The sequence below is a fragment of the Achroia grisella genome, unplaced genomic scaffold (genome assembly GCF_030625045.1).
Source record: "Achroia grisella isolate CSIRO2021 unplaced genomic scaffold, CSIRO_AGI_Agris_v1 utg483, whole genome shotgun sequence".
NCBI lineage: Eukaryota > Metazoa > Arthropoda > Insecta > Lepidoptera > Pyralidae > Achroia > Achroia grisella.
Window position 1 is genome coordinate 1,566,467 of NW_026712886.1, and position 27,662 is coordinate 1,594,128.

At 34.9% G+C, this 27,662-nt stretch overlaps 1 protein-coding gene across 1 annotated transcript in view; it reads right to left on the bottom strand.

Moving 5' to 3' along the window:
• Positions 1 to 24,822, bottom strand: part of LOC131845762 (B-cell receptor CD22-like) — a 107,032-nt gene extending 82,210 nt beyond the window's left edge. The window contains exons 1-5 of the mRNA XM_059194854.1: positions 24,764 to 24,822; positions 23,860 to 24,068; positions 5,309 to 5,419; positions 3,197 to 3,400; positions 1,159 to 1,310 (exon numbers count right to left, since the gene is read on the bottom strand). Coding sequence (XP_059050837.1) covers positions 1,159 to 1,310; positions 3,197 to 3,400; positions 5,309 to 5,419; positions 23,860 to 24,068; positions 24,764 to 24,807 — 720 coding nt within the window. The 5' untranslated portion in view covers positions 24,808 to 24,822. The remainder of the gene's footprint in view (positions 1 to 1,158; positions 1,311 to 3,196; positions 3,401 to 5,308; positions 5,420 to 23,859; positions 24,069 to 24,763) is intronic.
• Positions 24,823 to 27,662: the final 2,840 nt, after the last annotated feature.

The following is a 27,662-nucleotide window of genomic DNA, read 5'->3' on the forward strand; positions in this document are numbered from 1 at the left end:
GTAGTAGTTAGTTTAGTTTTGACTAGCTGTACCCGCGACTTCGTCCGCGTAGAAGTTTACTTTATTTTCTAAAATAAAAGTAGCCTAAGTTACTCCTTACATCAGCTACCCGCCAATAAAAGTCCCGTCAAAATCGGTCCAGCCATTTCTGAGTTTAGCTGGACCAAACAGACAGACAGACAGACAATAATTGTAAAAAATGTTATTTTGGTGTAATTACCTATTGGTGTATGTATTTATGTTCATATGCATGTAGTAAAAAACTGTTATTTCAATATTACAAACAGACACTCCAATTTTATTTATATATATATAAATATCTAAACGACTATCGTAAGTACCAAGCCTTATCTCCATGAGAACTAGATTACCGTTATTATGAGATATAAAAAACAAAGGCCATAATACTAACAAGATGGTGGGCGGATGGCGGGCTAGCGATCAATAGACCTAAAATTGTCGTCAACATAAAATAATATTTCCAATTTCATATAAAAAAAATAAATATCAAAGAGGCAAATCTAATAAATATCACTAGATTGGTACGTTATGGAAAAATAACTTGGTTATCATATAAAGTGGATCAACAGATGTAAGTAGGTACAAAATAAAAGAAAACACATTATGAAATAATAGAAAAGCCGTGGAAGATTCTACAAAGAGGCAAATTTTTCTTATCTTAACGTTAGTATGTGTAGAAATAAATAAAATTGCAGTGTCTGTATGTAATATAAAATTAACAAATTTTTCACTAAATGTACATACATGAAAGTATGACATAGTACAAACTTAGATCAAAAAATTAAATAAAAAAATATTTTTGTCTGTTCAAAGGTTATGAACAAACAGATAGACAAACGTCTGCCTGTTTGTTTTTACCAATCTCTAAAACGGCTAGACTGATTTCGATAGGACTTTCACTCGCAGATAGCTAATGTTATAAGGAGTAACTTAAGCGTCTATTTTGAATTTTTATACACCTTTTAACACCGCTTTACTTCTGATAGTTGCGGGTTCGATTCCGCGCACTCTACAGCGACTTTATACAGTCTGCCTCAGATTTCAAGATCTTCAATGAAAATATTAATTGTTTCTTTAAGTAAGAATTCACACTCATGTAAAGCCTGTTAGTTTTTTTATTATATAAAATAAACTTACATTTTTGGCACTCCTCTTTAACTGTCTACTGCCCTTCCACCAGGTGACTTCAGCCTCGGGCCTGGAACCTGTACTCTTGCATTCGACTTCATAACTCCTGTCAGCTGACAACTGCTGGCTCTTGTTCAGAATTTGCACCGTGAGTGGTCTTACTGTAACAAACTGCATTAGTAAACACAGAGCTTGCAGATTACAAGATAGTAAGTGATTACCGCCCATTTTATAGTATAGGGGACAAACGAGCTTGCAGCTCACAATATAGTAAGTGATTACCACCCATTTTATAGCATAGGGGACAAACGAGCTTGCAGCTCACAATATAGTAAGTGATTACCACCCATTTTATAGCATAGGGGACAAACGAGCTTGCAGATTACAAGATAGTAAGTGATTACAGCCCATTTTATAGCATAGGGGACAAACGAGCTTGCAGCTCACAAGATAATCAGTGATTACCGCCCATTTTATAGCATAGGGGACAACCGAGCATACACCTCCCATCTCCTGATGGTAAGTGATTACTGCCGCCCATGAGCACCCGCAACACCAGGGGAATATCAAGTGCGTTGTCCTTTTAAGAAGGAATACGTTCTTTTTTGTAGGTTTTAATATCGTATTGGTTCGGGAATACCATAGAAGCAAATGTTTCCTAATAACAACTAACTGTATAACGTAATTATCTTATTTGAAGGGAAGGGAAGGTTAGGTTTTACAACAAACTCCCAGAGTCTGTAGTCAATTTGCCAGAAAAAAATTCAAATGTGTCATAAAATATTTTCTTTGTAAAAAAGCTTATTATAAAATTGAAGAATTTATAAATGATAATAATGTTTTTGTAGAAAATATCTAACTTAAAATTCATAGAGCTGACAATGTTATCAGATTGAACAGAGATTAAGTGCGTAGCGGCTTCTATGTTGATTGTCGCATGCCTAATCCTTGTTGTTAATTAAATATAAGTAAATCAATATTTATTTAAAAGAGCAACACACAAGTTTCTTGCTTATTCTTCTTGTGATGAATCTGCATTCCGAATAAGCGGTAGAATAAAAAAAAAACTTGACTATTCGAAAGTGCTTATATTAAGTTTATTTTAATACAGATTATTTCTATTTCTATTCTAATTTAGTTATAATAGTATATCACTATGTCAAAATCAAGAAATTATTTATTTTTAAACTTTTTAACAAATAAAAGTCAGGTCGTAACCACGGCTAGTGCAACCTAGTCGAAACGTCGAAAGGTAAATACCTTTATTTACCATAAAATTATTCGTGTTAAAAGCTGTTTAACTATATTAATAGTATGCACTCAATGCGAAAGTTTAAAAATAAATAAATACTATCTTGATTTAGATATAGTGATATACTTTTTAACTATATTAGATGTGTTTTTAGAATCATCTAAACGTTTTTAATTCTCTACACTAATCGTTCTAATGAATTAGTGCTAGTTGGTAGTTTGTATTCAGACGACTGCATGCAACTGAAATGCGAATGTTGAGGTGGATGTGTGGTGTGGCAAGAATGGATAAGATAAAGAATGAATACATTAGAGGAAGTATGAAAGTGGCGCCGGTGTCGGAGAGGTTGAAGAGTAATCGTACCGGCTTCACAGGGATACATTACAAATCTTTTAATATCTAGGCCTATTCTACATTATAACACGCATATATCTTATATATAAAATTCTCGTGTCACAGTTTTCGTTCCCATACTCCTCCAAAACGGCCTGACCGATTCTCATGAAATTTTGTGAGCGTATTGAGTAGGTCTGAGAATCGGCCAACATCTATTTTTCATCCCCTAAATGTTAGGGGTAGACTACCCCTAAATTTTTTTTTTATTTTAAGGCAAAACAACGTTTGCCGGGACAGCTAGTTATACATATAAACCTTCCTCTTGAATCGCTCTATCTATTTCTGAAACCGCATTAAAATTGCGCAATTTAAAAGATATAAGCGAACAAACAGCGGCGACGACTTTGTATTATAATATGTAATGTGTTACTTACGAGTACTTAAGATAAAATAACTTACAATTTATATCTAATATCAGTAACTTGGTCTCTGGTGGCGCCAGATTTGTGTTGGACGCTTGGCACACCAGTCTGGCGTTGAGGTGCTGTCGTCCTATACTGGGGAAGGTCAGCATGTTAACAGTTACGCCATCAGGCCGCTGCTCGTACGAGTCATCTATGACTGTATTCTCTAGGTACCACGTCACTCGAGGTTTGGGGTCCCCTGGAGAGAAAGTGTAAATTAGAATCAATATTAATATTAATAATAATATTTATGGATAAATCACACAGCGCCATCTAGTTCCAAGCTAAGCAGAGGTTGTGTTATGTATACTAGACAACTTATATGAAAATATAGATATTTTTCTAAATACATAATATACATAGAAAATATCGACACCGATACAAACAATTATACCCAGGAACTTTGTTTTTACCGTGCGAGGAATCGAACCCGCAACCATCGGAGTTAAGATGGTGAGCTAAACCGCTAGACCACGAACGGTGTCTAATACTTATATATATTTTACATCGTTAAAACTCGATTTATATTTCCATTTTTTTTGAATTACTAAATAGGTATATTACAGACTCTTATGATATATCAAACCTACTATTAGTTTGTAAGTACTTTCTAGAATTTTGACTAGTTTCGACTACCCCATAGTATGTATTACACGATATTACAATGATAGCAATGCCATCTGACGGTTTAATAAAAAAAAACATCTAGAATTCTGACTAGTTTTAATTACAACTGAGTATGTTATACGGAGCTATTATAGTTATAGCAAAGTAATCTGATGTTTTAATAAAAAAAAATCAATTCCACGACATTTATCTGCCTATTACTCATTTTAAAGATATGAATCATGTAATTCGTTTAGAGATGGACAGATTTGTTATTAAGATTTTAAATAGGTAGCTTATAAAAATTCAGATCACAGAAAATATTAAAATTTAACGATCCAACTTATGAAAACCGATCGTAAAAATTTATTCGGATATAAAAGAGAATACGCTTGCAAACGGATATTTTGGGTTTAGTTCAATTTTACGTTATATGACTATTGTTATTATATAATTGTTGTTATATAACTGTTGTTATTATATAATTGTTGTTATATAACTATTGTTATCATATAATTGTTATTATATAACTGTTGTTGACCCATAAATATACAAATTACTACTCTAATTTTCTCTTCTCTACTTTTTTCCATTATATAATTGGAAATGTAAAAAAACACCTAGTGGAAAATGGTGACTGATGCACATTTTTATATGTGTACTAGCTCTACCCGCGACTTTGTGCACGTAGAATACTGTATAATTTCGTCTGTTCACAAATTCTAAATTCAAAAAGAATTTATTCCATTGTAGCCGCTTATGAACATAATTTTTTTATATTATAATTTTTTCCCTACCATCCCTACTGGCAAGCAACTCAATTGAATTACTTTTTTTAAAGCTAGTTTACTTACAATGCATATTTATATCGGTGTCTATGTCTAATATTAAATGAAAATCCCGTGCATGAACAACTATTGCCATGCACGCTCGTCATTCAAGTAATAGTTTAGTGAGGCTTTGGTTAGTAAATATGATTTAACAGAAATTCTTATTATATAATTGTTGACCCATAGAAATATATATTATTACTCTGATTTTCTCTTCTCTACTTTTTTTTATAATTGAAATTGTAAAAAACTCCTGACCTCCTACTTAATGGAAATTAGTAACTAACGCATATATTTATATAATAATAATAATAATAATCTCAGGACAATTCACACAGCACCATCAAAACCAAGTTAAGCTAGCTAAAGCTTGTGTTATGGGTACTAGATAACTGATACAAATAAATAGATTTTTTTTTCGTAAATACATACTTAACCTACATAGAAAACACCCAGACCGATACAAACAATCATACTCATGAATACAAATGTTTGTGCCGTGCGAGGAATCGGACCCGCGACCATCGGACGTAAAGCGGTGTGCTAGACCGCTAGACCACCGAGGTCGTCGAATATACATATATGCATACCTAACAGTGCATGCACTTCGTCCACGTTAAATAGTGTGGAATTTTATTTATTAACTAGATTAGATTTGTAAACACACGAACCTCCAAATACCTCGCAGATCAGTTCCAGGGTATCCCCTTCATTGTACGGCTCCAGAAGGCGGGTGTGGTCCCTCGTCTTTGCGTCCATTATGGTTGGTCGATTAGGTGGAGCTGTTAACAAAAAAAATTAAAGATCTCAGCAGTTAATCACATTATTTCAACTTCTGATATCATTGAGGAATATTATTATTATTTCCACATAGCATGACCATTATATCAGCTAAGCTGATGATTAGTACCGAGGACGGATGACGCGAAGTATCTTGTTACTTCTTTTTTAATCTGGTGTTTATTGTCATCACCACTATCATCATCATCATCATCACCATCACCATCATCATCATCATCATCATTATTACTATTTTACCGACGTACCTTTGTAAAAAGGTGTCTACCATGAGTCCAGTCTAAAAAGTTTTCTCACTGTTTTAATCCTTTCTTACTACATGTGCAAAAATATATAAAAAAAACGGTTAGATAGATTTGTCTATCCGTAATAATTGTTTATATCCACCGCCATCTCCAGTCGACTCGTGACCAGAATGCTTTTGTAGCTTCGTCGTAAATTCGGGATCCCACAAAAAACTAAGAGCAGTAACGGGATATTTCGTTATGACAATATTTTTCATGATTATAACCCTAAGATGGAGTAGTCAGAACACTGTATAACATCATTATTAGATATATTCGAATCCTACATATCCGGAGATGAGACGTCGCTTTTTGAGACAGCTTTCTAAATGAGTTCTATCACTTATTTTGAAAGCTGATTAAAAAATATAAGTATGACTATTCAAATGCGCTTAAATTTAAGTTTATTGGAATAGACTTTCCTATTCTATTCTAGTATAGATTACTTTAAGAATATATTTATTTATTTATTCAATTAACACAATATAAATTTACAGCTAATCTAAATAAATATAACTTAAAGGTGACTGACATAGAGATCTATCAACGCACAGCCCAAACCACCGGACAGATCGGGCTGAAATTTGGCAATTAGGTAGATGTTATGACGTAGACATCCGCTAAGAAAGGATGTTGATTAATTCTACCCCCAAGGGGATAAAATAAGGGATGAAAGTTTGTATAAAACTTTGTCAATTTTAAACCGATCGGGCTGAGACTTTGCATACATAAAGCTACTATGACGTATGCATCCCCTAAGAAAGGATTTTCAGAAATCCCACAACTAAGGGGATAAATTAACGCGAGCGAAGCCGCGGGCAAAAGCTAGTTGCCAATATGTTTACATTTTTAAAACTATAGTATTATACTTAACTACATAATGTCAAAAACATTCTTATTTTATTTATCGTAGATGTCAAGGCTTCTGTGTGTACGTCAGCATCTTGGACCTTACCCAAAAATAAGTTTAATAGTTGCAATGCTCGCATAGTGGGACAATTATTAGCGTATTTTGTGCGTACTGCCACAGTTACAAACAGTCGGACACGACGACGGGTGACACTTCTCACGTAATTCGGTGGAATATTAATTCCTATATCTTATTTTTATTTGTTTATTTGACGACCTCGGTGGTCTAGCGGACTAGCACACCGCTTTACGTCCAATGGTCGCGGGTTTGATTCTTCGCACGGCAGAAATATTTGTATTCATGAGTATGATTGTTTGTATCGGTCTGGGTGTTTTCTATGTATATTATGTATGTATTTACGAAAAAAAAATCTATGTATTTGTATCAGTTATCTAGTACCCATAACACAAGCTTTAGCTAGCTTAACTTGGGTCTAGATGGCGCTGTGTGAATTGTCCTGAGATTATTATGAGATATCTTCTACAACTAGCTAACATCTCAACTAGGTCGTGCTTAAATATGTATTTAAAATGATTGCCCTTGATTTTCGAACATCCAAAATAAATTTGTGATCATAAAAGAAATAAACGTCTCTATTACACAGTCATTCGCAGCGCTGTGAAATGAAAACGCTAAAATATGCAATGCGACCTCTGTTACAGTACCTTCCTATTCAATATTTCATACGGCAATGCTTTCCATAATTTACGGATAAAGCACCATTGTGTTTAAGATATAAAGCTAATGAAGGTGTGCTTTTACAGAGTTAAATTTAAATATGGCATTACATTGTAATAATATTGGAATGACCTCTAAATTTAATTAAATAAAAGAAACTTATAACAAATCGTATAATAAATTTTAACAAAATCAGTACAAGGTACAAAGCAAATACGGAGATTCGTTCGAGAGCACGTCTGTCGACCAAAAGAGGCCGCACACTTTTTTTTTCGTACTACTCTAATGATGTTGGCCGTAGCTGGCCTTTACAGCTTCACCGGACGTTATGGGGCGAGTGCAGATGGCACTCCAAACCCGCGGAAGGACTTATGGAGCGGCTGAAGGCCTACTCCTGCCTGACGGATACGCCTTTAGTCTAAGGGCACCGCTAGGGGTTCGAACCTCGGTGGATTCTTCTTGTGATGAGTCTGCGTTCCGAATGAGTGGTAGAATAAAAAAATATGACTATTCGAAAGTGCTTGTATTGAGTTTATTTGAATAAAGATTATTTCTATTTCTACAACTCATTTAGACAACATTACAATGAAACTGCATATTCATAAAAAATATAGAAATCAATGAGATATTTGCACTGCGTAAAGGTATGTACCATAAATTCTTCACTTCTTTGAAGTCGGTTGACAAATATTGTTCCTACTAACTACTGTGAATACATTAATGTGTGCCGACCCTTAAGAAACCTTATTATGCTCCTTTTGAAGAAACCCATGCAGTCTCCAGAGAGAACCTCGGCCGGAAGCTCATTCCTCAAGCTGAGCGTTTGTGGGAAAACTCTCTTATGAATACACTTACATACACACAATTTGAACTTAGCAAGATACCAATTTGTCTTTGCTAAATACATTAATATATTGCAATACAAATTAACATATTTAACAAAGCATAACATTAATAATATTCGTTTATATGTAGCTGGAATGATAAACAAATTCTTGGTCCACTTGATGGTAAGAGATTACAGCTTTTTAAATGGATGTTAATGGAATGATGGACCCGCCTGCGCTAACGGTTTACGCTGGCGGGGCACCAGTGGAGGATGAAAGATGACTATAAGGTCACGTCAGTAATGTATATGTACTGGTATATATATATATATATATATATATATATATATATATATATCGGGTTATTGGTCCAACTTACTAACAAACTGGAGGGAAGGCTCCACCAAAAAAAAAAAAACTATTTTTTTTATATGTTATATATGAAATAAAACCGCCTGCGCTACCGCTTACGCTGGCGGGGCACCAGTGGAGGATGGTAAGATGAGCATGACGTCAGGTCAGTTAGCCCATCGTGACAAATTGTCCTGGAATTTCTCATATTTTCTAGAAAGAACCGCATGGACCTCCATATCATTCCATGCCACGACCTGCCATGTACCTTGCTATTCATTTCTAACCTTACTAGTTTGTAATCCATTTCCCCCCCGCGGTAACTGTTGCCTATATACATGAACAGCACTGCAGACATCACGTTATCACGTGACGGTGGTGATAACAACTAGTTTGTAATCCATTTCCCCCCTGCGGTAACTGTTGCCTATATACATGAACAGCACTGCAGACATCACGTTATCACGTGACACCCGTGATAACAACTAGTTTGTAATCCATTTACCCCCTGCGGTAACTGTTGCCTATGTACATGAACAGCACTGCAGACATCACGTTATCACGTGACACCCGTGATAACAAAAGTTTGTAATCCATTTCGAAAGTGGTAACTATTGAGTTTATATTGAACAGCAAAGACATCATTTCATTTGACAACGTCAAAACAACTAGTCTTGTAATCCATTTACCCCATGCGATAAATGTTGCCTATATACATAAAAAAATGAACATCACGTTATCACGTGACACCCGTGATAACACTGATGTTGCCATTCCAGAAGCCTAAGAAATAATGTCTCTGTTCCTAAACATAGTCTGTATCCTGCAACCGAAACACAGTTCACAAACCAAGCTACTTGGTGGCTGAAATATGTCAAACACTTTCTTACAGAGTACCTTCTGGTAATACATACAAATACATAAATATATATACTAGATATTGGAGGGTAACAAAAGGAAATAGTAGTGTTAAATTTTAAAGAGAGACTAGCTGTACACGCGACTTCATCCAAGTGCAATTCAACTTTATTTTTCTAAAATAAATGTATATCTAAATTAACATATTTTATTACATTAATGAATATTCGTGCCAAAAAAAGTCCCGTCGAAATCGGTCCAGCCATTTCAGAGATTAGCCGGAACAAACAGACCGACAGACAGACAGACAAAAATTATAAAAAATGTTATTTTGGTATATGTACCGTATTTATTTATTTATTTATTTATTTATTTATTTATTTATTTATTTACGTCACACTAAGTGGGTCACAGTTTCCCAATATGACCCACTTAGGAAGATTGTATATATATACACACACTTATAAAACACATACTAGTTACTAATACATACACTAATTACACAAGAAAAAAATAAAATAAAAAATAATAACAATAATAATAATCTTACTTTTCCATACTACTTAAATAATCTACTGCCATCCTACGAAACTCCAGCAAATTACTAGTAAATATGTCCAGATCCGGAAAACGACTAACAACACCGTTGAGTAGACTCAATGCCAGAGAAATAGGAGCCTGTTTGGCCAGCTCCGTCCTTCTCCATGGAACATCAAACAAGTTTCGTCTTCGTGCTTGTACGTAATTATTGGGCGCTCTTATGGACACCGATGTTAACACCGCTAGTTACATTTTTACCTCTCATGACTTTGACTACATATTCCAATAATGCAATCTTCCGTCTTACTTCGAGTGTGTCATATCCCACCATCCCCAACAAAAACATAGTAGGATATATATTAGGGTATGTTACCCTAATATATATCCTACTATGACTTTTGACTCATGAGGGTTCCATATAATTGCGTTGCTTTCTAATTTACTACGTACGAAGACATTATTTAGTATTTTGATACTCAGTATATTATCTAACTGGTTTGCCTGTCGTAATACAAACCCAAGGGTCCTGAACGCCTGAGTGCATATTGTAATAATATGACTTCGGAAAGTAAGATCATCACTCATCAAAACCCCCAAATCTCTTATAGACCTTACCCTATTTATCGGTGTATTACCTAACTGGTAATTATGCATATAGGTGTCCACATTCCGACTAAAAGTTACTAGTGAACATTTGGCGTCATTAAACATCAAGCGGTTTGTTTTACATCACTCATAGATATTGTTTATATCTTTCTGACACCAATCAGAGAAATTATTAATTTTAAAAAATAATTTTAAGTCGTCTGCAAACAACAGACAGGACGCCGTAGTGACACCTCCGGCAAATCATTGATAAATATCAAAAATTCCCGGGGCCCTAAATTACTTCCCTGACTCACCCCGGAGTACGTGTAATATGGCTCAGAATAGCTTCCATTATACTGACAAACTGCCTTCGATTGCGAAGGTAGTTGGAGAAGAATTTAATTAACGATGGAGAAAATCCGGCAGCTGAAAGTTTGACACCAGTGAAGAAGTACGTCGTTGTCTACACTATCGAATGCTTTTTTTATGTCGAAATATGCTGCGTCAACCTGGCTGTACAATCCACTGCATCCGTGACATATGTCCAAAAGGACTGTTGGTAGCCTGGAACGGACAGGCCGGAAACCATGTTGGCAGTCAGTAAGTCGGTTATCAGTTGCTTACTTATTCGAAAATGTAATATACTCGAATAATTTACCGAAGGCAGACAATACTGCCACTGGTCTAAAATCGCTTACGTCCGACATAGAATTACCCTTAGGGATGGGAACCACGTGAAATTTTCCACACTTCCGTGGTAAACAGATTTATTGAGGCACAAATTAAAAATATCGCATGTTTTAAGAAAATCATAGTCTTTTATGATGTAAGGAGGAATGCACGTCACTTGGACCGGCTGAACATTTTGCTTGAGACGTCTGAATGCAAGCTCCACATCATCGAGAGTAATACGTCAATACATAAATATATATACTCCGATATTGCCGCCGCAATCGCTTCATCCGCATTCAATATAGGTGGATACTTTTAAACAGAAGAGAGACTCAGCTAATAATTGTGCTCCATCAGTGCAATTAGATATATTTTTCCTAAAATAAAAGTAGTGACTTTTTTACTTGACGTTTTGATGTTATACATCAAAAAGTCGATGGATCCCGTCTTAAGTCGCGTTCAATTTTTATTTTATAATGTTCGTAAAAATCGGTCCTTGATGTTCCATTTCAAGATAAGCCTCATAAACTTGCCTATTGTCTACAAACGTTTTTTTTATAAACAATGATTTATTTTTTATGATGACAATTTATATTCATATGCATATAGTAAAAAACGGTTGTTTCAATATTACAAACAGATACTCTAATTTTATTTATATGTGTAGATGTATAGATTTTAGGTGAGTTTAAATATAGTATGTAATTGAGCAGATCGAATGGAAGGTAGTGGGGAGTTTCAGGAGAAATGACTTGGACAGTGAATTATATTTATATTTAACTGAAATATATGTAGTAAATTCAATTTACTTACAAATTATGCCGCAACTAATCATGCTATAAAAAACAACGAATTGTACATCCATTTAGACTTAAATACAATGCTGAACAACACGGAAAACATGCTTAATAACCCACAGTTATAGAGTCCAATTTGTAATGTTCAAAACAAAGTTTGCAACCATTTTGTTTTCAAATTGTATTTATTATCTATCATTAATCATAACGGCTATTGTCTTACAGTTTGTTCATCATTCTTATTAATACTTGTATAAAAAGAATAAATAGTATTCACTAAATAATATACACCAGTGACATAACGACGGTCTGTCATGAGGAAATTAATGAGTGCTCTGAACATTTCTAAACAACATACTGCAATACAATACGCGAAGTAATATTTCAAGTTGAAAATGTTAGGCATGATTTGCATATAAATGTACATCTTAGACCTCAGGAATAGGAACGTATAAATGCTTTGTGTAAAATTGTATACAAAAGTGACTGTATCAAACTTAATTCAAAATCGAGCAGCTTGCTTTGCAGGTTATGTTTTGGTATAAAGTGGAGATTTATATAGAACTAGCTTTTGCTTGCGGCTTCGCTCGCGTTAATTTATTCCCTTAGGGGTGGAATTTATCAAAATCCTTTCTTAGGGATGCCTACGTCATGGTAGCTTTATGTATGCAAAGTCTCAGCCCGATCGGTTTAAAATTGACAAAGTTTCATACAAACTTTCATCCCCTATTTTATCCCCTTGGGGATGGAATTAATCAAAATCCTTTCTTAGCGGATGCCTACGTTATAACATCTACCTGCATGCTAAATTTCAGCCCGATTCGTCCAGTGGTTTGGGCTGTGCGTTGATAGATCACTATGTCAGTCACCTTTGAGTTATATATATTTTGATAGAACAGAAAATCGTTTATTCAAATAAACTTAATTTAACCACTTTTTAATAGTCATACAATTTTTTTTATCTACCGCTCTTTCGGAAAGCCGTCTCATCATAAGAAGAACTAGCAAGAAAGTTGTGTGTTGTTCTTTTAAATAATCCTTGTAAGTTCACATTTACAAGTCGAAACGTGTGAATACAAACTACCAACCAGCACTAATTTAAGATTATACACTAATATATGATAATATACTAATTTAAGATAGATAGATAAATATTTTTTTTATTTACGACTAGCTGTACCCGCGACTTCGTCCGCATGGTTTTTAACTTTATTTTACTAAAATAAAAATAGCCTAAGTTACTCCTTATTACATCAGCTACCTGCCAAAAAAAGTCTCGTCAAAATCGGACCAGCCATTTCAGAAATTAGCCGGAATAAACAGACCGACAGACAAGAATGATAAAAAATGTTATTTTGGTATGTGTACCGTATATATATTCATATGGATGTAGTAAAAAACGGTTATTTCAATATTACAAACAGACACTCCAATTTTATTTATATGTATAGATGTATAGATAAAGGCACATACACACACAAGGCACTGTAATATTAACAACATAAATTAAAAGAAGATACACAATTATATTGGTCAGTCAACAAAATACAATACAATACAGATAAAATACAATATACGTACAAAAATAAAAAAGAAAGAACGGTGTGAGTTACGTAGTTTGTGTGCACAGATATATAGATAAAATACAATATAGGTCAAAAAAAAAAAAACGGTGTGACGTAGTGTGTGTGCATAGCCCATACGCAAAAAGGCAGCGGCTCAGTGTATTGTTTGCAGCGTACAAGCAGCAAACCACTGATATTCAGGCACTGCCCAGATACCTTCGAGAGATAGCAGTAAAGTTATGGAGTTTTTTTTCGGACTGCTCTAATGCTGTTGGCCGTAGCTGGCCTTTATAGCTTCACCGGACGATAGGGGGCGAGTGCAGATGGCACTCCAAACCAATGAAGGACTTATGGAGCGGCTGAAGGCCAACTCCCGCCTGACGGATACATTAATCTGAGGGCACCGCTAGGGGTTCGAACCTCGGCTCAGGCCGTCGTAACATTGGTCCCCGTTTGAATTGGACGGGGGATCGATCGAAGGGGGAAAAGTAAAGTTATGGAGTACAGATTACAATACAATACAAAGATTTATTGACTGCAAAGACTTACTTTGCGCGTTTAGCCAGCGACCTTGTATATGCTAACAACAACTATTATTTATGTACGTAGTATGAATCTATAGGTTAACAATATATGTATACATAACACACCACTTCATTTTTAATCTATTTGTATATTGTATAATGTTTTGTAATAGTATAATTTTTTAAGAGCTCGAAGTGTAATATATAGACATTCACGTATATATGTATGTAAGTATGTATTTAATTATAGGAGCCAACAGAATATCAGCGCTGCAGACTTATCTGTAGCTTCATGCTGAGTTGGTTGCCTCTTCATCATTGCGACACATAAAGCCACCTCCATTTTTATTTTATTTTTTTTATTTTGTAATACCATATTTCTGTATTATTTAATCTGTAAACTTTATTTCTATTTATAAAATGTATCTCATGTATGCTATGTGTTTGTAATGGCTGAATAAAGAACTTATCTATCTATCTATCTATCTATCTATCTTACTGTAAAAGAATTCTTGGCAGACGTACTGTAGGAGCTGTGCAGACTTCAATTTCGTCCTAACAAGCAGACAGAGTAGAATATGCAGTGCCATCTATAAAATTGCTTCACTCCTTAAACAGAGTCCATGTGTGTATTATTTTTTTATCTATATGTAAAATTATTATATATGCATGTGCAATTATAAAGAAATAAAACAATTTAGTCATCAAGAATAGTAATGCTTTAAAAATACAGCAAATCCCACAAATTATATTTGGAAATGTACATAATCATTAAACGTTCATAATCAGCTAAAATGTCTCACATGAGAATGACATTTTAGTCGCTTATGAAAGTTTTTATATTAACTGGATCAGAGTTTTAGTTAACTGTACGTTTGTTACAGAAAAATCCTTTATAATGTGTTTTTTATAATTTTTTGTGTTTATAATTTGAATTTGAATATCAATTAAAACCCTCGGTTTCAGGAAATAAATATCCTAAACTAACCAAGCTGGCTTAGTTTAGGCATTTAGGTTGACTTTTGGTGATTCGAGGACATGCAAGTGTCTTCCATGCAGTTTCTTTTTTTTATTGGGTTATTTGGGCTATTGTCAAATGTCTATAGCACCTGTAGCACTGCGACCTACATAGATCCATTGTGCTCGCCCTTTTTCAGAGTTCGCTACCTAGACCCGTCAGGGATAAGAATTGAAGGATATTCTTAGGAGCGATGGTTTTTATCTCCTCGGGATAGTGCAGTGCAGTCCCTTACATCTAAACACATTATTATTATTATTATAACAATAAGATCAGAAAAAATCCTTGTCTTTATAAAGCTTCTTTCTTGGCAGTAGGTTGAAAACACCCAAAAACTTGCAACTACTTGAAACAACGTTGTGCTAGTGGTCAGAACGAAAGTTTCGTGCCTTCGTTGAATTTTTAAGTAGTACACGGCTGGAGACAAGGGCGTATCAAAGGGACCCTAAGAATTTCTAACTTTGTTAGCTTCTTCATAATTTCTATACATGAACTGTCTACAGATTATATAATTAATAAGTGTTACCATTCCTTTGGCAATACTAAATTTATTATAATATTATGAAGAGGTAAAGTTTGCGAGAGTTTTAGGGGCAGCAATTTAGGCTGGATCTACTGCACTGAATCGATTTTGAAAATTCCTTTAATTTGGGTAGACCAGTTATCGAGAAAGGCAATTGGCTATACACATCACGCTACCACAAATAGAATGCAATGAAATGAAAATTGTAGCAAAAATAGGAAAAAAGATACGCAGAAAATGTTGTGCGGGTCGGCTAGTATTCAATATTGCTAGTCTAAAGAAGAGAGAAGAAAGACAAGAGTAAAGAAAAAGGTACTGGTGTATTCGCAAATATTTTAGTGACATTATAAATGCGAAGGTTTGTAAGTATGGACGGATGTAATATTACGGTATTCTAAAACACACTATCAAAATTTTAAAGTATCGATGATATATACTAATAGCTAATATGGTTATCGTCCGGTGAAGCTGTAAAGCCAGCTGCGGCCAACAGCATTAGAGTAGTCCGAAATAAAACCCTAATTTATCGAACGTACCTTTTCGATTTTCAAATATTTAAATCTCTTTGATAACTAAAAGGAATATAAGATATATCCTAAAACTCGCTATCAAAGTTTTGAAGGATCAGTAATATATAATAAATATTTAAAATAACATAATATAACTAAATATACATTTCACAACTTCGGTAGCCTAGGTTTAGCACATCGCTTTACGTCCGATAGTCGCGGGTTCGATTCATACAAACATTTGAGTTCATGAGTATGTATTTGTATCAATAACAAGCTTTAGCTTAACTTGGGTCTAGACGGCGATATGACGCAAATACTGTCCGGGCACGGATGCTTCGGGCGGTATCTGTGTCATGTGGCGAGGAAGGAGCCGACGACCGGCTGCCACGAGTGTGTGGAGGACACGGCGCAACACACGCTGGAAATATATCCAGCGTTCGAGAGTGAGCGCCGTGTCCTCACACGAATAGTGGGGGACGATCTCTCGCTGCCGAATTTAGTTCGGAGGATGATCAGTAGCGAGAGATCGTGGCTGGCGGTGAGCTCCTTCTGCGAGGAAGTTATCTCGCGGAAGGAGGCGGCGGAAAGGGAGCGGGAGTCAGCTCGTCCCGCTTCCCTCCGCCGCAGAAGAGCCAGGCCTAGAGGTGAGGGCGTATCCCCCACTGGGGCCGGGGTGACTGCCTTGAGGGAGGCAGTCCCCCCAACCCAAAGGCCCCGGAGGTGTGCGCGTGTACCCACACGCCTCCACAATGGAGTAGGGCGAAATAGGTCGCCCTAACCACAAAGCGAGATGGGGCCTGCCCTACAACATCTACAGGGCGGGCCGTCGCCGTCGGAGCTGGGGTAGATGCACTTGCGAATCCCCTGGCTCCGACATAGGCGCTCGTAGGTACACCGTGTGGTTTTTTAGTGGGTACAAGTCCCACACACCACCTCGCCATCCCTCCGGCGGGGTGACGGTCTTTTGAAGATTTTTCCACACGTTAAAAAAAAAAAAAGGGTCTAGACGGCGATGGTGTGAGTTGCCCTGAGATTGATTATTTTTAGTTTTACAAATATTGAAATCTATTTAATAACTAAAGAAGCATAAAGAAGCAATAAAGCGCTACAGGTTTGTTTCTCTGCAGTTTTAAAGCGTAACGAAATAAAATTTTAAAATTTTACGCGAAACGTACGCATCTCAACGCGTACACTACAGAGATTACTAATGACCCACGGGATCTACAGAACAGCCGCTCCGAGAATAATCTTACATTATAACGTCTACTGAAACAAGTAACAAGAAACATAAGTAACAAGAGAGTAACCGACTTCTTGAATATTTGATCTAACGTCTTTTAAGACCATCTTTACATCATTTATTTAAAAATTGTCGCTTTAATAGGAAAAGATTTAGTTTACAACCAATTTGAAGAGAAGTTTCTCAATTTAACTATACTTTTCCTTGTCTAAAATGTCTTTGTGTAGGAAGGAATGGGCGTCGTAGACTATATAATCTTATATACAAAATTCTCGTGTCACAATATTAGTTAACATATTCCTCAGAAACGGTTTGACCGATTGTTATGAAATTTTATATGCAAATTCAGTAGGTTCGAGAATCGATTGCTATCAATTGCTAGTACCCATAACACAAGCTCTAGCTATCTTAACTAGTCCAGATGGCGCTGTGTGAATTGTCCTGAGATTATTATTGTTATATAAATAATAATATAATATACAACATACTTATACAATGTAGTAATATAACAAATTTGAAGTCTGTTTATGGTGCCTCTGTTTTTCAAACAGGATACGACCATTTCCGACCAATTCATACATAGGGCTGTAGTCTCAAATAACGATACCTCTATTCACACTATCTGTGATAACAATTGTAACGATCTCTTATATTATTATATAATAAAATAACTTGAATACGACCTAACAATCATTTCCTATTACTTCTTTTATTTGGTCGGTCGTTAAAAGAAACAATCTTTCGCTCTTCACCGCAGCAACTCCCAACATTCAAGGACCGTAACAACCCCGCAAAGCTAACCGGCCGTAAATTAAAAATGTGAAAATAAAACGGAATAGCCCGCCAAAGGACAAAAGAAAAGAGAAATATAATATTTTTTTCCTACTGTTTTGCTTCTGTATCGGCGAGAGGTTAGGTGGTACAGTTGAAAACTAATTTTGTCGGAATATTATTGAAAACGTTTGTAATGGTCTCGTTTTGACGGTGCAAATGGAAACATCGTTGATTGTACATTGCTTTAATGAAACTCAAGTGGCTACGTGTCCTTTATTATGAAAAAAATGAGCAATCAACGTTCTCATTCATACACAACGGGATGGACGGGTTATAGTTCAGTCTGTATATAATAATATATCTATATACTGAACTGGATGGTAGGGAAAAAATTATAATATAAACAATTTGACATTCATAAGCAGCTAAAATGTCCTACATGAATAATTGTTTTTTGAATTTGAATAGTCATATTTTCTAATCAGTATTCGGATTACGATCACTGATTATTTGCTTTTTTTTTTGCACTTTTTGCATATGCTGGTGGTCAATCTATTCTCTCAAATTTGAATTTATAAATGAAACTGTATTTTTGTAAACATGTACAACATTTATTTGAAAAGAATACGAGCTGAGTTTCTTGTCAGTTGTTCTCATCTCGAAATCATTCCGAACTGTAGATTTGACATAACATAAGAGTCTGCAATAGACCTAATAAATAATAGACTTAAAGATATTTTTAATTGAATTGTGTATATTATTCGTTTTTACTGATATTGTGGAGAGAAAGCATTCCTCAAACATACTTATGAAAATTAGCGCTGGAAATAATTTTTCCAGTATTACGCCGAGTTGTGTCCACATTTACTCTGTTTTGTAATGTGTGTATATTGTTGTTTGTATTTTTTTATATAATTACTATCTATACTCGCGAGTTCGTCCGCGTGGAATTTAGCTTCATTTGTCTAAAATAAAAGTAGCCTAAGTTACTCCTTATTATATCAGTTACCTGCCAATAAAAGTCCCGTCAAAATCGGTGCAGCCATTTCAGAGATTAGCCGGAACAAACAGACAGACAGACAAAAATTGTAAAAAATATTATTTTGGTGTATATACCGTATTTATATTCATATGCATGTAGTAAAAAACGGTTATTTTAATATTACAAACGGACACTCAAGTTTTATTAATATGTATAGGTTATATGATATGTTATACTAGCGCTTTGCCCGTAACATCGTTAGCCACAATTAACCGACAGACAGGCAATTTTTTATATAGATTTTTTTTTTTCCAAATCAATAAAATTCTATTCTATTTATTTAAAAATGTTAATATAGATAAATAAATCATCGCATCAACCCGGTCAGTGTGAATCAGCCGAACGTTGATTGGATTTCATCGCCACGCTCGGCACAATTCTATTTGGCGCCTTTGTAAATGAAATTAAAGTCGCCTACTCATCGAGCCATATTGTTTGCTCGACCGAACATGATAAGTTGCGTACCGGTGACTGTACCGATCCTACAAGACACTCATTAGTCCAACACGAGTGTATTTTATACTAGGAAACTGTGTCGGCTTTGCGCGGAACTGAAGTCTTAGTAAGTCCTGAGATTATTATATTATATACTATTTTGACGGTCTAGGTGGTCTACGTTTTAGCATACCGCTTTACTTCCGATGGTCGCGGGTTCGATTTCTGCCACGGCATGATAATGGAATGGTGAATCTACTTTCGTTAACGATATACGCTGGCGGAGCACCAGTGGAGGATGATAAGCTAAACATGAGGTTAGGTCAGGTAACCCGTCGTGGCAAATGGCAAATTCACTAGGAATTTATAATGATGGGTTCCAAGGGAAACCGCGTGGAGATCAACCTGACATGGTACATTGATAACAATGGGGTTTTTAGGGCACATTACACTAGCAATCCTTTTCCCATCTACATAAACATTTGTAATTCATGAGTATGACTGTTTGTAACAGTCTCGGTGTTAACTACGTATATTATGTATATATTTAGAAAAGATATAATATTTTAAGAAAGATGTTACAAATGAATGTGGATGCTTATAAGGGCAGAGGAAGGCCAAAAAAGAGATGGATGGACTGTGTGAAAGATGATATAAGAAAGGAAGTAAATAACGCGATGACTGCGAACAGGGATGAATGGAAGCGAAAAACATATTACGCCGACCCCAAATAAATGGGATAAGGAAGAAGCAGATGATGATGATTTAGAAAAGATATATAACTATGTATATATGTATATAAGTACTGTCCGCCGCTCTCTGTTCGCTTATATATTTTTAATTACACAACACATTTTAATGCAATTTTCAGCAATAGATAGAGTGATTCAAGAAGTAAGTTTATATGTATAATACATACATGTTATAATATAGAACAATTCGAGAAACACAAATATTATAATTATAATTTAGGTCGATAATTAGTAAAAATAATAATAATCACAGGACAATGATCTATCAGCGCTCAGTCTAGACCACTAGATGGAAGCTAGCTAAAGCTTGTGTTATGGGTACTAGATAACTGATACAAATACTAAATACATAGGCATTTTTTTTTTAAATATAAATACATATTATATATATAAACACCCAGACCGATAGAAACAATCGTACACATGAATACAAATGTCTCCGTGCGAGGAATCGAACCCGCGACTATCGGACGTGAAGCGGTGTGCTAAACCGCTAGACCACCGAGGTTAGCAGTCGTCAATATACTATATTGTTTATTAATCTAAATATATATAACTCAAAAATGACTGACATAGTGATCTATCAACGCACAGTCTAAACCACTAGATGGAACGGGCTGAAATTTGGCATGCAGTTAGATGTTATAACGTAGGCATCCGCTAAGAAAGGATTTTGACTATTTCTACTCCCAAGGGGTTAAAATAGGGGATGAAAGTTTGTATGAAACTTCAATTTCAAACCGATCGGGCTGAAACTTTACACAAAGCTACTATGACGTAGGCATCCCCTAAGAAAGGATTTTAATAAATTCTACCCCTAAGGGGATAAATTAATGCGAGCAAAGCAGCGGGTATAAGGTAGTATACTCTTTAATATAATTTTCTTACCCTGGCGTTGCTTATAGTTGCGATCCTTTAATAGAATGCACGAAATGAGTATTAATGATATTGAGCACGGCGATCATACAAAGTAGAGGGGAAAGGGTACTGTTAGTAATGTGGATTGATAACCCCATTGCTAGCAATGTACAATGTCAGGTTGACCTCCACGCGGTTCCCCCTGGAAACCATCGTGACAAATTCCTGGTGAGCTTGTCACGATGGGCCAACTGACCTGACCTCATGCTCATCTTATCATTTTCCACTGGTGCCTGCGTAAACCGTTAGCGCAGGAGAGTGCACCATTCCATTATCATACAAAAAAAAGACCATACAAAGTAAAGCGGTAGACCGTTAGATCACCGAGGTCGCCAAGAATATAAATACACTAGATGTGATCAGGTCATATTTGACTTTCAGTTTTGTACCCATCTTACTTGTGTTATAAACGCAATATTTGAATTGAAATATTAGATATTCAGTGATCTGTATATTATTGCATGAAATATCACAATATTCAACGCAAACAAAAATAAAATAACGCCCAATCGTTGTGACGTTGTATATAGTAAATAATAACTTATTTAATATCAGTATAGTGAAAGTAGGCGAGTACTCCAATAATATGTTATGTAAGGTATACAGACAGCTACATATATTATTATTATATTGTGATAATATTAATATAACATGATTCTGTTTTATATACCATAATTGTATGTATTATTTCAATTAAAAAAAATATATATTCCACGTAGATAATAGCAATTTTTGAAATTTTATTTACTTTAATATTTGACTTTGACGACCTCGGTCTAGCGGTCTAGCACACCGCTTTACGTCCGATGGTCGCGGGTTCGATTCCTCGCACGGCACGAACATTTGTATTCATGAGTATGATTGTTTGTATCGGTCTGTGTATTTTCTATGTATAATATGTATGTATTTACGAAATAAAAATCTATGTATTTTTATCAGTTATCTAGTACCCATAACACAGGCTTTAGCTAGCTTAACTTGGGTCTAGATGGCGCTGTGTGAATTGTCCTGAGATTATTATTATTATTTAATATAATAATTCGGGAGTAACAGCTAGCAATACACATACAGACGAATTAAAACACCACGCTCCTTGCTTGAAAGTTAAGAAAATGTAATTAATTATAATTTATATTACTTTTACTCACCCCTATGTGTGGATACACGAAGATACTACGTAATAAACATAAAGTGAATTCGACTTGGTAACACTTCTAACTTTTTAAGTGCTATAAATATTTAGTATCGCAGCCATGTACGTACATACATACATATATAATATTATATTGCTATTGTTATGAAACTCGACTTTGTTATTCCCGCTCAAAAGAAGCGGTGTGATGGTTTATCACTACACCACCGAGGTCGTCAGAGTAAGCAAGAATAGTGAAAGTATTTCTTTTGAGAGGAATATATTATTATATATGTATGGATCATCATACATACGTAAAAATCATCATACATGCCTAAAAAATAGGAATCCGGCTTCTAGCCTTAAAAATTACGATACTTCCACATAACCTTTCATCTACCTTTTCAACCCTTTACAATCCTTTTTCTTTATTTATATTTAATCTATAGCCTAGAAAATAGGATTCAGGCTTGTAGCCTTAAAAATTACGATACTTCTATACAACCTTTGATCACCCTTTTCAACCCTTTACAATCCTTTTTCTTTATTTATATTTAATCTATAGCCTAGAAAAACAGGATTCAGGCTTGTAGCCTTAAAAATTACGATACTTCTATACAACCTTTGATCACCCTTTTCAACCCTTTATAATCCTTTTTCTTTATTTATATTTAATCTATAACCTAGAAAAACAGGATTCAGGCTTGTAGCCTCAAAAATTACGATACTTCTATACAACCTTTGATCACCCTTTTCAACCCTTTATAATCCTTTTTCTTTACTTATATTTAATCAATAACCTAGAAAATAATATTCAGTTATATAGCCTTAAAAATTACTATATTTCCACACAACCTTTCATCTCCCCTTTCAACCCTTTACAACCCTTTTCCTTTAATTATGTTTAATCAACAGCCTAAAATACAGGAATCAGGCTTCTAGCCTTAAACATTACGATACATCTACACAACCTTTCATCTACCTTTTCAACCCTTTCATCATCATCATCGCAGCCCGGAAGACGTCCACTGCTGGACATAGACCTCCCCCAAGGATCTCCACGACGATCGGTCCTGCGCTGCTCGCATCCAATGCCTTCCAGCGATCTTGACCAGATCGTCGGTCCACCTTGCTGGAGGCCTTCCCACGCTGCGTTTTCCGGTCTGTGGTCGCCACTCCAGGACTTAACTGCCCCAACGGCCATCTGTCCTACGAGCTATGTGCCCTGCCCATTGCCACTTTAGAGTCGCAATTGTTAGGGCTATGTCGGTCATTCTGGTTCTTCTGCGGATCTCCTCATTTCTGATTCGATCACGCAGAGTAACTCCGAGCATAGCCCTCTCCATTGCCCTCTGAGTGACTATGAGCTTGTTGATGGGGCCCATAGTTAGCGACCACGTCTCTGTTCTTTTCAACCCTTTACAATCCTTTCTCTTTATTTTTATTTAATGAACAGTATAAAATTAGTTTCAAAATATACTTACTTATCACAGTAAAATTCAATCTCAAATTCCTGGTAGGTGAGTTCTTGAAGTCCACTCTGCACCTGTAGATGCCGGCGTCTGAAGACATCACGTTGTCCACGAACAGCACAGCCGGGCTGGCAGCGGCCCTGAAGTACGCCCTGGTCCCGAACCCACTGGTGGAAGACCAGAGCCTGGGCTGAGACGCGAGTCGACCTCGGACGTCATAACTGATGACAATAATAGTAATTTTATAGTGGTACACTTTGAACAAAGTGGCATTTTTTATACTGCGATGGTGGCATAAATCATACGGTCATATGATGCTATACTATTACTGGAGCAAACAAGAAGCACGCAAGTTCATTGCTCATTCTTCTTGTGATAGTCTGCGTTCCGAATGAGTGGTAGAATAAAAAAAGTACCAATCAAAACTGCTTATTTAAAATAAATATTTGTTTATATAAAGTTTAAAACGCACAAATGCACAAATATAATAACAACACACAAATATATAAGACAAACTGTACTTAGTAAACGCCCCATTATAGTATAGAAACATTCCTAGGTAATAAGTTACGTCATAACATATATACTCGTATATAAAGACTAGCTGATCCGCGCCACTTCGTCTGCGTTTTATTTCCCCACCTTTTGCAATATTTTTCATTGCAGCTCCGCTTCTATTGGTCGTAGTGTACTGTTACTGCTTACAGCCCTGACAAGTGGACTATCTAACACAAATATAATTTCTCAATTCGAATCAGTAGTTCCTGAGATTAGTGCGTTCAAACAAACAAACTCTTCAGATTTATAATATTAGTATATATTATTGCTATTTCTTTTTTATGTAATTGAAATATCAAATTTGTTATCGGTCTGCATGATGGTAAATCTGTACATTTAATAAATGCATAACACTGACCTGTATATTGGCTCTCCGTCCGCCTCTTTGAACCACAGTACCATAGAGCCGTGGTCTCCAGCTGCTAAGGGCTGTATATCGCATGGCAGGGCAGCCTTCTTACCCAGAACACCCTGTACGTGCGCGGTCGGAACTGCAACAAAAAGATAAACGATCCTTTATCATTCATAACGATTATCATAGTAATTTATGCTCATATAGAGATCTAGACAATATCCGCTTTAATTTCCATAATCTGTCCGTCTGTGTATCATAAAATCAATTATACAGCGTTCCGTATTGCTCTGATTATTTCAATTAAAATTACAAATTGTCTCTTGGTCTATCCGTTCGACTGACTGACACATTAATTAGACCAAGAGATGCATATGATTGTTAAAGCCCAATATATAAGTATAAAATAAAATAAAAGTAATATAAAAGAACAATATTTGAATTAGGTATATTTTTTTTAATTTGTCGCGGTCATTATTTTTTTTTATTTTTTTATTCTTTATTGCACTTTAAATTTTTTTTATCTTTTATTGCACTTTAAAAGAGTGTACATGAGGCGAGCTTAATGCCATATGGCATTCTCTACCAGCTAACCTTTGGGTAGATCTATTTATAGGTATGATTAAGAAAATCACGGAACCTTACAACTTTTTTTTTTATTAAGTTCCCGATATTTGAGAAGAATTACAAACATCATGATCGCGGAATAACAGAAGAGCAGGTAGATGTTAAATATTTTTTTGAGCGGACATATTCATCTACCTTCTTACGTCTTCGAATTATTATTGTTTTATTACAGCAACCTTTATTTATTTATTTAATTCAGGCTCATGTAGCCTAGCTATAGCTTAGCCCATATCATAAATACCTTATAGACTAACATACATAAGAAATAATAATAAAATATGTAAATAAAATTGTCTCTATTCCCAAGGGTATAAAATAGGGGATGAAACTTTGTATGAATCTTTATCAATTTTAATCAATCAGTATCATATCAGTCAATTTTAAACCGATCGGGCTGTGACTTTGCATGCATAAAGCTACTATGACGTAAGCATTCTCTAAGAAAGCATTTTGATAAATTCCACCCCCAAGGGAATAAATTAACGCCAGCGAAGCCGCGGGCAAAGGCTAGTCTATCTATATAATTTTGACTTTGCTATTTGACAGTTTGTATTCACGGAAAATGTTAAAAATGCAATTCTGAATAATATTTATTAGAAATAGCAACACGCAAGTTTCTTGCTCATCCTTCTTGTGATGAGTCTGCGATCCAAATTAAAAGTATATGACTATTCAAAAGTGCATATATTAAAATTATTTGAATAAAGATTCAAGATTTCAAGATTCTTTATATGTAAAACATGCGTGATTAGTGTAATACATATAGAGATGTTATACATATAGTAGCAATTTGTCCAACATGCTTAGCCTAGATGGCACACAACATACCTAAATGTTACAAAACATATTAAATATAATTAAAAAATAATGATGTTCTGATAATACAAAAGTACAATATAAGTATATCATCATTACATAGGACAAAACAAAATCGCTGTTGCTGTCTGTCCGTCCCAATATATGCTTAAATGTTTAAAACTACGCAACGGATTTTGAAGCGGTTTTTGTTTTAATAGATATAGTGTTTCATGAGGAAGGTTTATATAAATATAATACACGAACACCCGTGCGAAGCCGGGGCGCGTAGCTAGTAATAAAGAGAAGTTGTACATATAGAAAGAATTTGACAACATATTTAGCCTAGATGCCATACAACATACTTAATGATACAAAAATTATTAAATTAAAACGTTAAATATAATTGTTATCAAAAAAAGAATGATGTCGTTATAAAACAAAAGCTACAACTTACGTATATATAATATAAAAATAGAATAATACATTTCGTAAAATTAATCATCTAAAAAATTGATATACATATATTATAGTAATATACATTAGTCAATCAACAGCCTCTTTAATTCATATTTAATTACACTATTGAGAAGGTCCTTTAAGTAAGGTAATTTGTTATAAATTTTTGGTGTCACACATAATGTACACTGTCATGCATAAGCTTTGTCGTAGATGTTTTAAGACATAATTTATCAGAAAGTCGTGGAAAGACACAAATTGCCGGAGCCAAAAGAAGATGAAAAGAAAGTCGTGGTACTAAACTATATAAAATTTTGAATTTCGTATTTTGAGTTCCTAATTTCTATAAAACCAATATTTATTTACTAAACTACATCAAATTCTGAGTTCCTAATTTCTACAAAACCAATGTTTATTTATTAAACTATATCAAAATTTGAATTTCGAATTCTGAGTTCCTAATTTCTACAAAACCAATGTTTATTTATTAAACTATATCAAATTTTGAATTTCGAATTCTGAGTTCCTAATTTCTGCAAAACCAGTATTTATTTATTAAGCCATATCAAATTTTGAATTTTGAATTCTAAGTTTATAATTTCTATAAAACCAGTATTTATTTATTAAACTATATCAAAATTTGAATTTCGAATTCTGAGTTCCTAATTTCTACAAAACTAATTTTAGATTTTATGAAAAACCTTTCACATATACTTGTATTCATCCTCCTAATAAAAGGAGGCCAAATATTTATTTCTTCCTACTTTCCTCCTATTAAATTCGTGATGTGACTCTTGAGATGATATTAGCATTCTCTTTTATGAGGTTCCTCGCTTTGTGTCCACGCGGTAAGCTGAGAATCGTGACGTATAGAAAACTTATTGTTGGGAATGCGTGACAGGACTGTTTTCACGACATATTAGGGATAATCATGATGATGTTCCATGTACTTTTTCCATGTGTTGACATCTAAATACAGGTTACAGCTCACTTATATTTTTTATTAATACAGTATTTATTTTGC